At 34.3% G+C, this 15,922-nt stretch overlaps 2 protein-coding genes across 8 annotated transcripts in view; one reads left to right on the top strand and one right to left on the bottom strand.

Moving 5' to 3' along the window:
- The window catches only part of LOC132543135 (heterogeneous nuclear ribonucleoprotein K-like), a 50,535-nt gene extending 38,946 nt beyond the window's left edge, over positions 1 to 11,589 (bottom strand). For all 5 annotated transcript variants that reach the window (XM_060206597.1, XM_060206598.1, XM_060206600.1 and 2 more), the window contains exon 1: positions 11,515 to 11,589. The gene's annotated coding sequence lies outside the window, so the exon portion shown is untranslated. The remainder of the gene's footprint in view (positions 1 to 11,514) is intronic.
- Positions 11,590 to 11,988: 399 nt separating this feature from the next.
- Positions 11,989 to 15,680, top strand: LOC132543107 (DET1 homolog). Of its 3 annotated transcripts, none has more exons than XM_060206566.1 (4): positions 11,989 to 12,025; positions 12,539 to 12,600; positions 12,873 to 14,437; positions 14,877 to 15,680. In XM_060206566.1, exons 3-4 carry the CDS (start codon positions 12,945 to 12,947, stop codon positions 15,067 to 15,069), a joined length of 1,686 nt encoding a protein of 561 aa, XP_060062549.1. In that variant the 5' UTR covers positions 11,989 to 12,025; positions 12,539 to 12,600; positions 12,873 to 12,944; the 3' UTR covers positions 15,070 to 15,680. The 3 variants fall into 3 exon arrangements, with proteins under 3 accessions (XP_060062549.1, XP_060062548.1, XP_060062550.1); XM_060206565.1 differs by having other exon boundaries at positions 12,020 to 12,296; XM_060206567.1 differs by lacking the exon at positions 11,989 to 12,025 and having other exon boundaries at positions 12,420 to 12,600.
- Positions 15,681 to 15,922: the final 242 nt, after the last annotated feature.

Here is a 15,922-nt window from a genome sequence, read left to right as displayed (position 1 = left end):
TGATACACTGATCTTTCATACAGGTTCACAGTTACATTCTACCTAATCATTCAGACCATGTGCCTTTAAGATGGTTTATTATGGAAATCTCAGCATACAAGCTGAATCATTTTTATCGTTAATAAACTTTCTCAATGACAATAATTTTAAACAGTTCTTTTTTCTCTTTATAATATTCAATTAACATTTTTTTCAATAAAAATTTGCATTAACTTTGAATTTATCTCACAGCTACTAATGACCAGAAATATCCATGTAACAAGTCTATTTGCTTGCATGTTACTTTCATTTTATTCTACATTTATTGTCATCTAATTTTCAAAGTTGTTTTCTATTTTCATCTATGCTTTAAACAACACTGCTTCAACGTTGAACCAATTTGTCAAACACTTCTACAGTGAATTTCTGTGTATGTTTCAGCATTAGAATATGGTCCACAAAAACAAGATAATGCAATTTATCCTGCACAATCTTTTACTTTAGTTTTTTTTAACCTCTAAACATTTTTTTCAGAATTAAATAGCTTTAATCTATGCTTGTTCTCTCAACTTCCCTTGCATCAGACTGGCACTATAGGGCTGCTTGTTATGTATACATATATACACAGCCCTTTGTAGTAGAACTGCCTAGCCTTCATCGACCCCCAAACTCTCATGAATTATGCAAGAATCATCACACAGGTATAGCACCACCTTCACACAGGGATCCCAAGACAAAAGCTGCTTCTAGTCCCACACCTTTTGTCCCAACATGGAATGTAAATTTACACAAATTGATCTGCAGTCATTTTATCGGAAATAGTATTGACTATAGATTAAGCATTCATCATGAAGAATAACATCATACCACTGCTCCATTGATCTTCTGATACATTGTTCTCTACACAAATATCTACCAGTGAAGCCAACAGGCCCCATTACAAAACCTTGTTCATGAATGTGGTGTGAATCTTAGTGCGATTCAACGCAGATACAAGTCTAAACTCTTAAATCAATTTAATTATAAAAATTTGACCCCGTTTCAACCACCACAATATTAAGCAGATATTCATGAGTATAAACAAGTTCTCCACAACCAGTTCTTTTAGCAATATGGTAACTTTTTTCTTGATTTGATTCATCTGAAACATCTTTTCCTTATTTTAGTACATAGGGACCTGGCACAAATTCCAGTCCCGTGGTCCATAAACATGTTACCATATTGAAGATTGTAACAGTTCATGGTTTTTTTTCTTCTTTCAATTATGTTTTTGATGTTCTAGGGACAACAGATCTTAGAAACACATCCATTACCTTTAATGGAAATGTTTCCCATTCATTATTTACACTTAAATATATAAATACATCGTACAAAATAAACACATATAGTTACAAGAGCAGATGTTAAGACATAGTAAATCCTATATATAATTACATACGGAAAACATATTTCGTAATACCTCATCCATACCATATTTAGAAATTTCCATTTACCCTTTCAACCTCAACAATCCATGTTTCAGAGATAAAACATCCAAAGAATCATTAGCAGAGAGACTAATTGAGTGCATGATACGCTGAATGCCCAGCTTAGTATGGAAAATAATGACACGACAGGAATCTCACATAAACCAACTGGAATACCTTTATCCAGCTACCTAATTAGCAATGTTAACCGGTCACAAGTGATGAATCGTACATATATCAAAGGAAAGAAGAGCTGCTTCTGGTCATCTTTCAATTCATGTCCCCTTCGATAGAAACTGCAGGATAAATATATATAATGTGCGAGTGAGGAGAGGGGGAGGGGAGGGAAGTTCTGGATATTTCTTTTCTAATTGGAGGGAGGATAAATATGTCTACATTTAGTACTACCAATTTATCCGAAGATAAAGTAAAGATCGTTTATTAAATATTTGTTGCATTTACATATAATAACTACAGGTGTATAACATGTCTGTATTTATTTTCCCCTTCAAATTTATAATTTTCACCATTCTACACAGTATTAGTTTGATGTTGATCTATCCCTCTATATATCATGCCATGTCACAACTATGTATGCTTTTCAACTTGATACTGGATACGTAGGTGTTCTTTATCAAATTATAGCAGTAACATGTTATACTAATACTAAACATAGCCAGACAAATCATATGATCTATCCTCCCCTCCATAATTGTTCCCACGTATGTAAGCGAGAGCCTATTGATTATCTTTTGATCATCAGCTGATTTAACTCCACAACATTGACCAATTTTAAGATCTTATATTTCAATTTCATTTACGTCCAATATTAATTAACTAACAATAGGCATCAGCATCCCCTGTAATTCTCCCTACATTATGTCATTAGGACCACATCGGGCTATAATCCTGCACTAAATTCTCTAATCATCATCATTATCATCCTTGATTATTGCAAAGATATCCGATTGCTCTACTGTAATTTCAGAGTGGAAAAAACACCAGATCTTCAGGCATGGTCCATATAGTGTCTGTCAGAAATCTAGACATACAAATCATACCAACAAGTTACACCTCCCTCATATTTCTATCATCTACTACTATTAACAACACACCTGCAACCTTGATTAATCTGTTTCCATGACAATCAGGTGTTTCAGCACGATTCAGACCTGCTTCCTGTCCTTATCACCACAATAAGCTGGACTAAAATTTCATATAACTATATACACCAATTTCTGTGACCAGTTTACAGATTAACTTTTCTGTGCTAGACAAACGTAAATTAAAAAATAAAGCAGTAATGGCCGAAAAACTTTAACTGCAATAGTGGTATATATATCAACCATTTGCTTTGTACTCGTGATGTGAGGAGCCAAAAAACATTAAAATCCATGTGGAAAATTCACAAAAATCTAAACCAACAATCAATGATGTTAAAGTATGACCTGGGATTTCATGAAAATTTTTTTTCTAAGGATTAATATATTTATAACAGCCAGGGTCACATGAGAACAGGTGTAAAGACAGCCACCAAAAGTGAAGAATAAAGCATAGAAAGAAAAACAGACAGGACATTAAGGATAATATCAAGATCCAAAGTGTTGTAAGAAAGGCAGCAGATCTATTTCCCCCATTTTAAGAAGACATGGAAGAAAACCTAAGATTTTGCAGGTGACCAACTCTTTGTAGTGTCTTCTCCAAAATGTAGTAGAAAGCAGCAGACCCTATTCTTTGGCTTCCTAGATCTGATGTCCTCTGACAGAAGACATATCAGAAACCAACTCTGACCTGAAATGGTTGCTTAACAATAAGTTGCTTCTTACAATATGCAGCATGATACATTTGTATAACAGGCATATTGTGTTACTCACTGAGATTTTACATTTTGGATTCACAGAGCAGTATTTCTCATTTTAATTGTGCCTTGATGGGAATGGTTTTTTTTAGTTTCCTGCTGGTATGAAAGAATAACCTTTTTGCAAATTGAATGAATGCATAGATAACATTCATTGTTTTTTAATCTCAAATGAACTATTTAATAGTCATAATCTTCATTTATGTCTCCATCCTTTTTACAAACCCAAAAGATGTGAGGTGGAGGATGTGTGAACAAAATATCTTGGTTTACATTATTGTCTGAACATTTAGGCATGTGTAAGGAGAGGCAAGACTGTAAGGAGAGGCCAGACTGTGTAAGGAGAGGCAAGACAGTGAAAGGACAGGCCAGACTGTGTAAGGAGAGGCAAGACTGTGAAAGGAGAGGCCAGACTGTGAAAGGAGAGGCAAGACTGTGTAAGGAGAGGCAAGACTGTGAAAGGAGAGGCAAGACTGTGTAAGGAGAGACAAGACTGTGAAAGGAGAGGCAAGACAGTGAAAGGAGAGGCCAGACTGTGAAAGGAGAGGCCAGACTGTGTAAGGAGAGGCAAGACTGTGAAAGGAGAGGCCAGACTGCATAAGGAGAGGCAAGACTGCGAAAGGAGAGGCAAGACTGTGTAAGGTGAGGCCAGACTGAAAGGAGAGACCAGACTGTGTAAGGAGAGGCCAGACTGTGAAAGGAGAGGCAAGACTGTGTAAGGAGAGGCAAGACTGTGAAAGGAGAGGCAAGACTGTGTAAGGAGAGGCCAGACTGTGTATGGAGAGGCAAGACTGTGAAAGGACAGACCAGACTGTGTAAGGAGAGGCAAGCCTGTGTGAGGAGAGGCCAGACTGTGTAAGGAGAGGCAAGATTGTGAGGCCAGACTGTGTGAGGAGAGGCAAGACTGTGTAAGGAGAGGCAAGACTGTGAGGCCAGACTGTGTGAGGAGAGGCCAGACTGTGTGAGGAGAGGCAAGACTGTGTGAGGAGAGGCAAGACTGTGTATGGAGAGGCCAGACTGTGTAAGGAGAGGCAAGACTGTGAAAGGAGAGGCAAGACTGTGTAAGGAGAGGCCAGACTGTGTAAGGAGAGGCAAGACTTTGGAGGAGAGGCCAGACTGTGTGAGGAGAGGCAAGACAGTGAAAGGACAGGCCAGACTGTGTAAGGAGAGGCAAGACTGTGTGAGGAGAGGCCAGACTGTGAAAGGAGAGGCCAGACTGTGTAAGGAGAGGCAAGACATTAGGCATGTGACTAGAGGTGGTGTGGCTATCGCAAACATAAACTAAAACAGACTAGGGTGGGAAAATTGTACAATAAGTGAGTGTAATGGCATTATGAGACATGTTTGAAAATACTGTAGATAAAGAATAGACCTTTCAATCTATATATGATCAACATGTGAAAATGACAATTTCTTTTCACAATTATTGTCTTAATGCCTACCCATGTGCAGGTCTTTTATTTCCCTTACTTTATATAGGGGTTGAGTTCTGAGAGTTGGATTTCACAAAAAAAAGTAGATAGAACATCTGAATAATTTGGACTAGGTTTGGTATATTAAAAACTAAATAAGCCAGTTGAGTAAAGCACTTTCATATCCTGTACACCTAGTCACCATGACAAGTTGAATCAACCAATAAGATGGTTTAAAAATCTGTTAGCTAAGGGCTTGTCATGACAGAGTTCTTCATCTTATGGTTTGTTGAAATTATGAAATACATTTACCTAACTATCATTTCTAACATATATAAAAACTGTATCTTAAAACAAAGCAAAAATCCTTTCAGGTCAGATTCACCATAAACAGTTTTTCTCATTATTTCTACATTGACACAAGTACACGCACAGTAGCCACACCTTTGATTTTTTTCATCATAATAATCTCAAGAAATTGCTAGACAATGAACACTGGTTATTTTCTATCATGCCTTTTTATTGCATTTCAAAGTAAAACTCTTCCTGAAGTCAGCAGAACATCCTTTCCATGTATATATGTAAGCAGCTGTCTGCACCACAGCACTGGATGAGTCACCATCATATACCAGGTGAGCTGTTCCTATACCTGTCAGCTACCTCAAACATTTACTACTTAGTGTAAACGATGCAGTGCATTGTCTTAATTGCTTCAAATTTTCAGGTCATTATTCCGAGCTGGCTTAGGGCTGATACTAATAAATACTACCATGAAATGTCAGAGAGGGCCATTTAATGACTGTATCTAGAGGAAATCATAATGACTGAACTATAATGGCTGCTCTGTTTCAGCTCGCATTGCTATAATAATGACTATTGTGATATCAACAGCGAGCAAGCCTCAGATTGTTGTTGTGTCTATGTATTCATCCATTTATGCTACACATGAGATCATTAACATTCTGTTCTCTATTTCAGATCCTTCTATGAAATATCAATTATGGCATTCATCGGGAATATTTCAAATAAAAAAGATAATTTCATCTTATTAAGTACTGTTAATGCATCTCTTCTATAAACTGTTGCTATTGTTTCATCAAATTTTGGCAAATATTCTCCAAACCTGAAAATTATTATCATTCTGTAATACCATGTAATTATTGTATAGGAAAAAGCCTTTTTGTCAATATAACCTACTTGTATGGGCAATATTAGTTCTAAATCAATACCATTTTTAAGTACATTGCAAATTTCAAAATACAATATATTTGTTCTTATTTGTTACTGATGCACAAGATAGTCATACACACATAGATTTAAAGCTGAAATACTTCAGACACTTCTGCAGTTCTATGGTCATGGGAGTTGTTGGATGACCCTTAGCATTAAAGACTCATAAAAACATTACTTGTCTCTTGTCTTGTGTGTCTTTTGTGCAATCTTTGCAAACCAGGCAAATAACATGATGCACCATAAGAGCATTACAACATACTACAATGGAAAGTGCCATATTCAAACAATGCAGAACCAGTTTGCTACATTTGGTCATAACCCTTCAAAACCCAAGGGGTGCAGTAAAGGGTATATCATCATGGGAAAAAGACTTAATGAAAATAATTTCTATTGAATAAATGATCATATCTGTATTTATTCAGATGATGTTGAGTTTGAACATTGTTTTGATTATATCAAACTTACTCTTTTAAATCTTTCAAAAGTTGATTCTATTGGATTTTTTTTTAAATTAGAGCAAATTGTAATATTGCCAATATTGGTTTGACTTGACAAAATTAGGTGAGTTTGTCGATATGATATATTTTGCCTGAATTCCTTTTCTTGAATCCAAGAATATCTCAACTTGATTTTGTAATGATAAATTAAGGGAATATCACAGTAAAACATTAATAATGTTTTTGATTGCATGTTTTATACACTTCCTGTTACGTTTCTATGCTATCCCACAGTTGATTTCCAATGTCCAGCTGAAAACATCATGTGATAGCTTTGATGATTGTGGCCAAAAGTGATAAAAACAGTAGTGACAAAGTCAGTAAAATAATGTTTTATCAGCACCAGATTTTGCTATGGGTGTGGCATTTTATTCATAACTCTTAAGTCAATCCGGAATTACAAAACAAGTAACATTTATCACCAACATATTCAGGTGGGAAGTCACTTTGTTTATAAGCAACAGTGTTTTGTGTGCATACGTTATCATATATGACATAAAAATTCACACATCCAAACTGTGATTAACAGATGAGTCTTTTTTATAATTATTGATTAACCTCTTAATTTGCATATTTTAGCAAAAACCAACTGTCATTGTTCATAATGTGAATATTTACATATGTGCAGTAAGAAAAAAAATTTGTATTACTGTGATATTGCTTTAATGAAAATCCTCACTTTGGCCTCATTCTATAAGGGGATTTTGAGTGAACTTAAGGCAACAAATTAATGAGAATATATATATACACTGTAAGTCATGATTTTTAAAATTTGATCTCAGAATGATCTTTGTGAAGATTTAACCGAAAGAACAAACCAAATTATTCACTTAGTACAATACCAATGGCATTAACGTTACAACTATGATTTTAAGTCCTAATATACACTTCATTTGGCAAATAAAGCTTCCAATTGTTAATTGTATAAAGATAACATTAAAACATACTGAAGCTGTGTGTTATCAATACTGGACATGGATAATGAAACAAAGATTTATAAAAGTGGGATACTAAGAAAATACGAAATGCTTTTTATACAAAGCTTCGAAAGCTGCTACAAAAAAAACGTGGCCAATTCGCATACTCAGCATACATAGAAAAAAAGCACAGGTGTAGTAAATCTGTTTTCTGATAACTATATCTGAAATACAGGTAAAGTGTGATGTAACATATTACAAGTAAACAAGTGGGCAGTCATGATCATTTGAGGGTTTTTAGTCTAAATATAGGATGTTTACATGTTCGTAGTTAATATCAAACTCTCACATAAATGTCATTTAAAAGATTTTCAAATTTGGTTAGGAAAAGATCCTAACTAGAGACATGTTTACTAACAGTGAATTTCAACCACCTTTTGGCAATGCATTAAACCACCTAGAGTATTTTTAGGTAAGTTCATTTTAACCATTCACATGAATATTTTTTTCTCTTCACTTTTCTTAAATAAAAGTTGGATGTATGGGGCTTAAAAAACATATAGACCAATATTTTTTTTTACAATGAGAACAAATCATAGTTTCTACTACTGTTACTATTAAAGCAACAATTATTTAATCTGGTACTAACAACAATGTTTTTTTTAACATTCTACATTAACCAACCAATTAAATATTTTAAAACTGTCACTAACATGTTTCAATTTTTACTGGAAACTTATCTGAATTTGATGTGTTGTATAATCATCAATATAAACTGACTGTGAAGTATATAACCATGAGCAGTTGAAAAAGAATGTGGTAGTGGCCGCCAAGAATATGCTGTCAACTTGCCTTGGAAACAAAACAGCAAGCATAATCCTTTTTTTTTCACAGCAGCGATATCAAATATTTTCATATGATTGATGATACATGTACTAGTATAACACTGCATAAAATTACTATTTTTTTTTTAGAATATGACTGTTACAAATGTTTGGTTTGAAAAAATGCCTGCTATTTTATGAAAAGGGGGTCAAATATGAGTCTTGAAATTTTTGCATACTAAGCAGATTTTTAATTGGCATGAAAACAGCACATTTTGAAATTGTTTTCTCTTGATTTCGAATAAAGACCTAAGAATATTAATTAATGAAATTGTATCATACAGGTACACTGGTTATCTGCAGTCTCCCTTTTAAGGCAATCACAGTCAGTTTGTTGTACACTCTAAATAGATCTGTATCTATGAACTCTATTGAATCAAGTAGAACTTTATATTTTAGAAAAAGAAATTATTTCAATATTTGAATTAAAGAGATTGTCATTTTCCATTTCAAAGACCAATCATGTTATTATCTTCTACGTTTTAAACTGAAATCAAACAAAAGACGAACACACTTTGCATTTTGATCATGAAAAAATTATTTTCATTCAATTACAAGAGCACAGAACAATGTTAAAATTATATTTAAGGGGGCACAACTCTTGCACTCTCCATCACCAAAAATACATTTCAACTTTTCAAAAGGGCTTTTAGCTCAAAAAGAAATATCCTTATTCTTCCCTTCCTTATCTTCCATTTTAAAAACATCAGAATCTAATAAAAAATTTGCCAGATATGTCACTCAGATTTAGTTGGCACTGCGCATACACAAGTCTTGAGGCCTTTGAACTAAATTTAGAAAATACATAGAAATGAGATCCAACGTCTGGTCTGGGAGATTCAGTAATATCGGCAGTCTTCCTAGGATGGATTCCTAGTGGAATACAGGAGTCCTGTTCAAAGATGTGTAAACAGTAAATATAGAGGACCAGACAACATCCGTAGGAAGAATTAAAACTGTTTAACAGTTGACTGAGGATGGCAAACCTAATATGCAGAAACATTTCAACTATTAAACAGTTTAATACAGATGTTGTCTGGTCCTCTCTATTTGCCGTAAATTTAAGTTTAAATAATAGACCTAAATAAGTCTGTATCATGGACATCGCATAGTAGATAATTATTTAGTCATTATTATTAAGTCAAACTCTCTCTTTTAAGTGCTACAATTTTTTTTAAAACTTCAATTTTATAAAACTTGAAAGTTAATTTACTATCAAAAACTACAACTACCATGATTGAAATCCCTGCACCTACACGATTTTTAAGGGACATTGTGACAAAAACATTATTCTGTTATGCAAGCATATCAAGCTATTCCCATTTTCAGTCCATTTCAAAAGGTCTAATCTGACCACTCAATTTATTCATGAAATTCCTCTCAAATTTAGAGGTAACATCGTGCAACAATTTTGAAAACCAAGATAGTTCATTTAAATAAATATGTGCTCAAGTGATTCATACAACATAAATGCACATTGTCAATACCACCAAAACAATAAAATATTCTGAAATCGAAAAAATAAATGCACATTTATAAAAACATCTGGAAAAAAACCACCAAAAAAACCCTACCTTTTTAAATAGCAGATGAGCTGAATTGTACTTAATATGAAGTATCTTTGGCAATAATTTTGCCAGTGTCAACTTTAAACTGTTACAATCAAACAGTTGTACGCAATTACAGACGGACAGACATGATATGTTACTGTGTTTGTCAAACAGACAAAGTTTGCCATCACTACAACAAACCCTGTTCTGGTCATTTTGGGGGACACATTTCTCGAACATACAACCATGCATACAGACGTAGTATTACACTTTATTAGATATTACAAGAGGTTCTCCTTGAGGAAAGTACAAAAATAATGATATTTTTTACACAAAGGACTGTGATGAGGTGGGATTTAAGGTATTGTTTAATTTGGAAGGATGCAGTCATTATCTGCATGGATGGAGTTGATTTAAGACTGAACAGACAGTTTACTATAAATGAGTAAAACTTATCACCTAATTGTTTATCTTGGAATGTATTCAATTTCAAAGATGCACCATCGTAAAGCCTTTGGAATTTTGTTTCAAGGTTTTTTGTCCTGGCAACATCTATAGTCATGACAGCTAAGATATGCCACAAGGAAAAGTTGTACCACCTGGTCCTTCACTAAATATCAGATTGCTCATATCTTTTTCCTCTGTCTATATTGTTACAGGAGGGTCCTACACATTTTCATGGGAATCACTGTTAGTAATATACAGTTCATTAATAAGTAATGACCATCCATTACTGATTTGTCTATCCTTAATCGCTGACTTTTCAAAGTTAAGGAAAATTATTTGCTGTAAGCAATGTTATTTTTTGGAAAATATTTGGTATCAACAATACAATGAAAACCAAGGTGGTGAAAATTTCATCCACTTAAACCTACTTTTCTACAAAGGCATTTTTGGATAAGAAAAGTTGATTTTAGTATTTTCAAAGATGCTGCCATATTGGCTTTGTTAGCAACACCTATTTGAAAAGATTCTTTGGAATTCAAACCATACTTCTGGCAAAATTTTCACATTCTACCAAGATCTAAAAGTTGAAATATAGCAATTAACTGGCTGCTGATATTTCACCAGGGGCCTTCAGAACTGTGATAACAACCCAGCTCTCGGAAAAAGGTGCTGGAATGAAGTGAAATGACATGTTTGATATTTATTGGATTGATTATCCCTCCGAATGTCTAATACCTATTGACTATTGTTGAGGAAATATGATTGATGCTTGAAGAAATACAAGATAACATAAGTAACATTATTTCAACCATACAGAGCAAAGCTTATCAATTATTTTACTGAGCAAATTAAAAAATAACGACTTCGTAGTCTACCAATAACAATTTGGGAGAAGGATGTCAGTTTTACAGGACTAACTAAATATACTAAGCACAAATTCCATGGGTGAATTTTTCATGTTACAGACACACAGTTTTTCCCTTCTAAAGAAACAAGCAACTGGAGCTTCCCGTTACATCATGTTTAGCTTATAATTACCACCCAGAGTGACCTTCATTATTTTTTAATTTACATCCGCGTTCGTCACTTTTTGTTCAAAATTACCATGATCATGCTAGACCTAATACAACGATAGCTGAAACCGTTCGGATTTGTGTAAATCATTACGTTAAAAGTATATTGTTGTTTCAAACTCGCAATTTCTTGATAGGAAATAGTTTGGGGAAGAGGCCTGTTACGCGTGCGAACACGTAATAAATGCATTGTAGTACCTTTCAGGCGTTGGAATTTTTGAAGTTGCCCACCTGCTGCAATTTTTGTCTTCGAAGATGGCTGCCGCGTGGGTTTTCCAATTTTCGGAAGTCCTTCAGAGTTTTCATTTCTCACAAAGAGAAACTTAGACTGGATTGCCTGTCGTAGTTATTCTACTCTCCGCTAGACTTCGCAAGAATTCATCGAGCGCGATCTAGCGGAGAAAATTGTAAACTAATCAAGAGAGATAATCTAGTTTAATAGGAACTAAACGCATACTCGTTTACTAAGGAGAGGCAGAAAATCATAAGGGTTACATGTAATTTTTATTTTACATATATTTGAAGTACGTGAAGGTTGTTTGTTCTTGTCCAGTTTTATCTGCCAAGTGATTTAGAGACTATAAATGTAAATCTTAATCTTTCAAAGGTTTTATTCGTAGCCATTTCAAAAGCTTTTAATTGATGCAGTCAAATTTCGTGCAGACCTGAGAATTCGTCGTGAGAAAATGATAAACAGACTACTTTGGAGGTGTTTTAGTGAAATCAATACCACTCAAATGTCCATGTTACGTTACAAAAAACAATACGTTGTGTCAATTTGACATGCATCGAATTCAATTTGGAAATCAGTGATAGCTTTCTTCCAAATGATTACCTCCCTTCGACCATCAGCTATTTAGCCATGCTGTCATCAGCTTTCTCCATAACAATTCAAAATTGCCTTACTTTTCTTTGAATTTAAGATAGTAAAAAAAACTTTTACTTTTATATCGTCTTCATGACATTGTGCTTTTCCACAGGTATAACTTTAAATTTTATTTTATTCAATTATTAATCGAACTGTCTTAATTTCTGTAGTTTAACTAATGCGAAGTATAGTTTTGTTTAGAACTGCGTTTAGAGGTGATCAAAAATAGAAAACCATGTATCATCTATAGTGTTATTTACAAAGAATAGTAAAGAGCAATATAGCATGTGTTGAATATATTGGTATTGATTTACAGAAAAATATCTTATTCTTGTTTTCATTTAACTTTTACAGATGAAAAATTCTCTCCTATGCAAGCAAGACCACCTTTGCTGAATTCTTGTTTTGACGAAATCGTGAGTATCAGTAATAATATATAAATAAGCTTTGCTGTTGACGTAAACTTTGACTTTGAATTCAAAATTAAGGATTTTTACCCGTTTTTCCTTTTATTTTTATTTTTTTGTATTCTCATTCATGGCCTAAACCAGGGATGTGTCATATACGTCCCTGCCTAAACATATGGAACATCAAGAGGTTTGATTATTTAATTGGCAACAGTAATTTTTTTTTTTATATTATAACTTTCTTTTATAGAATTGTTATACATTTATTTCCGTTGTTACAGGTAAATGGTAACTTTATCGAAAGTTTAACATAGCATTGATGACGCTATATTGAGACCACAAGACAGCATGAAATGGATATCAAACATGCAATGGCCAGTTGTGTGGGTCAAGGATTGAAACTCCATGGTCAAGAAATCAGACAGCGAAAAATTCCAAACCAGAACATTGTCCAAAGGTTTTTTTATCAACAAACACACGCTTCACTTCCTGGGGCACAATTCAACAGAGCACGATCATTGTACACAAATGTTTTCCCAAACTTCACAGTTGTAAATGTTGAAAAACCTCCATGTTTCCTTAGGAAATTTTCTCCTGATGGGAGATACTTCATAGCTTTTTCTTCAGACCAAACATCAATAGAAATTTATTCATTTCAAGGTTCAGCCGCTGCAGAAGATATTTTACAAAATGTTAAAGGAGATTTCATGGGCACTGATCAGGAATCATTACGTGTCCGTGCAGTTTTGTTTGACAAGTTTTTTAAGTTGAGACATGTGACACATGTAGCTAATCATGGTGAGCATTTGAACAGAGAATGTAGCCTTTTTACAGATGATGGGAACTATGTGATTGTTGGGTCAGCAATGTATATACCTGATGATCCATACCCACTCTTTTGGGAGATGTATCGAAATAATGAATCGGTCTCCCCAAATCAACGTTCTCCTCTTGAAAATTATTCCTTGCTCCTAATTGACCTTGAAACAGGTAGACTTTGTGACTCAAGGCAGTTTCGATGTGATAAAATCTTTCTGTCTCATAACCAAGGCCTGTATCTGTACAAAGACACACTGGCTGTACTTTCTGTCCAACAACAGATAATACATATCTTCCAGGTCCACACCAAGAATGCTTGTTTTGTTGATGTGAGGAGCATCGGGCGTTTTTGCTATGAAGATGATGGATTATACTTTCATATGGGTCTTGACAGGGTGAGCGGGCAACCACATAGGCCATTTTATGACAATACAATAAATTCCTTAAAGCACAGGCTGATGGTGTTCTTGTATCGTAGGGCTATAAACGAAGGTACATTATATGCTCTACGCAAGTTTTACAAATACTTTGACCAATTCAAAGCTCTTCGCATGTGGAAAATGCAGTTACTGGATGAAAACCATCTCCTGATTAAATATGCTAGTGAGGATGTTGTTACTTTGAAAATTTCTGATCCAAATTCTCAGCCATCTTTTTTCGTTGTGTACAACATGGTAACAACAGAGGTTCTGACAGTTTGTGAAAACATCTCTGAGGATCTGTTGGAACTGTTTGAAAATTTCTGTGACTTATTCAGAAATGCAACACTTCATGATGGAGCACAGTTCACATGTTCTGCTTCTAGCAATATTTATGCACGACAGATACAACAGCGATTCAAGCATACTATTATCAATGCCAAGTTCGGAGGTCATACAGAGGCTGTTAAACGCTTACTGGCACAACTACCAATAAGTTCTCAATCTTACAGTTGTAGTCCCTACCTTGACTTGGCACTGTTTAGCTATGATGATAAGTGGGTTTCCCAGATGGAGCGTCCAAAGGCTTGTGGAGATTATCCAATCAGGTAAACAAATATTAAATGTACAATAGGGTAACATTTTAGCTTCATAAGGTCATTATGTTTTATTTTCACATTCAGAGAAAAAAAAGTACATTTTAGTAAGTTTATCTTTTATTGGATATTTAATTTGTAATTTTAATCACTTTCACAAAAGTCAGTGGATGATATGTTTAATATCAATGAAATTCTCTTAAGTGTGTTGTCTCATTCAATTCTTTTATTTAAAAAAGTATGTAACCCATTTTAAATTTCATATTTGAAATGATGGATTATTTCTTGATGAACTGATTAATACAGGATATTTAATAACATATTTTCATCTGGCGATATGCCCATAATTGTATGATATGTCCACTAAATTATATTGCAGTGAAAATATTCACAGATGTTAAGTCATTGTGCTGTGTTTTTCTTTAGGCATTGCATATTGCATATATTTTAGGTTTTATGCTCGAGACTCTGGATTGTTGAAGTTTAAAATCTATGCTGGTGTGATGGGACGAAGTCCTCCCCCAACAGCTAGAAGGCTGGTAGCTTTTACATTCCATCCCAGTGAACCGTTTGCAATCAGTGTGCAAAGGACTAATGCTGAGTATGTCGTCAACTTCCACATACGCCACAGCTACTGTAGTTAACATCAAATTCTTTACAGACAGCATATAGGGTCCACATGCAAAGAATTGTGTCAACGTCATCTACAAAGGCCACATACAGCTACAGTTGTTGTCAAATTCTGTATGATAAGTGAAAAAATTCCACATGCAAAGCATGGTGTCACATCTTTCAGCTGTAATTGAAAATGTAAACTTATCTACATTTAAAATACAAGTGATTAGAAGCTAAAAATGGTGTTAACATCCATATTTGCTACTTTAGCCAATACAGAGCCTTTCATGAGTGCTGGTCTGATAGAGAAAACTGATGCTTGATGTTCTATCAAATTCCACATAATGTACAGCTACCATGATTATTGACATTAGTACAAACAAGGGAATTTTTTTTATTTCTAAGCATTTTTCACATCAGATTTCTTTTAGATAAGCCTTGAGAATTATTGTTTATGTTTTTGAGGTGTTTTTGTTGATTCTGAATAATGCATTCTGGCTTGTGTATATGTACATGTGTTCATAAGAAACAGTAAGAATGTATGAATAATTTAACATTGGACATAAAATGTCTAAATTTTTGTCACTTTTAATGCCAAGATTTATATTGCAAAACTTGATATTAAATGATGCCACATGTCTGAATGGCTTGATGTTTTATCAAGATTATCTTGATTCTGCATAAAGGGGAGGTAGCCACTGGTTTTATATCGGTAAGGTGTGATATAGGCCTTCTTCGGTCATCATCCACAGTGAATATTGTCCAACTGTAGATGACTGGTTTCTTGGTAAGTGCATGTATAGAGAAATAGGAATCTTTGATGTGCTTGACAATACAAGTGTAGTTCTATCAGCGATTTTTATTGTCTCAGATGGAGTAACC

This window comes from Ylistrum balloti, unplaced genomic scaffold (genome assembly GCF_031769215.1).
Source record: "Ylistrum balloti isolate Yb309-2 unplaced genomic scaffold, AGI_CSIRO_Ybal_v1 Utg369740, whole genome shotgun sequence".
NCBI lineage: Eukaryota > Metazoa > Mollusca > Bivalvia > Pectinida > Pectinidae > Ylistrum > Ylistrum balloti.
The sequence above is the reverse complement of the archived record's forward strand: the minus strand, read 5'-3'. Positions and strand labels throughout refer to the sequence as shown.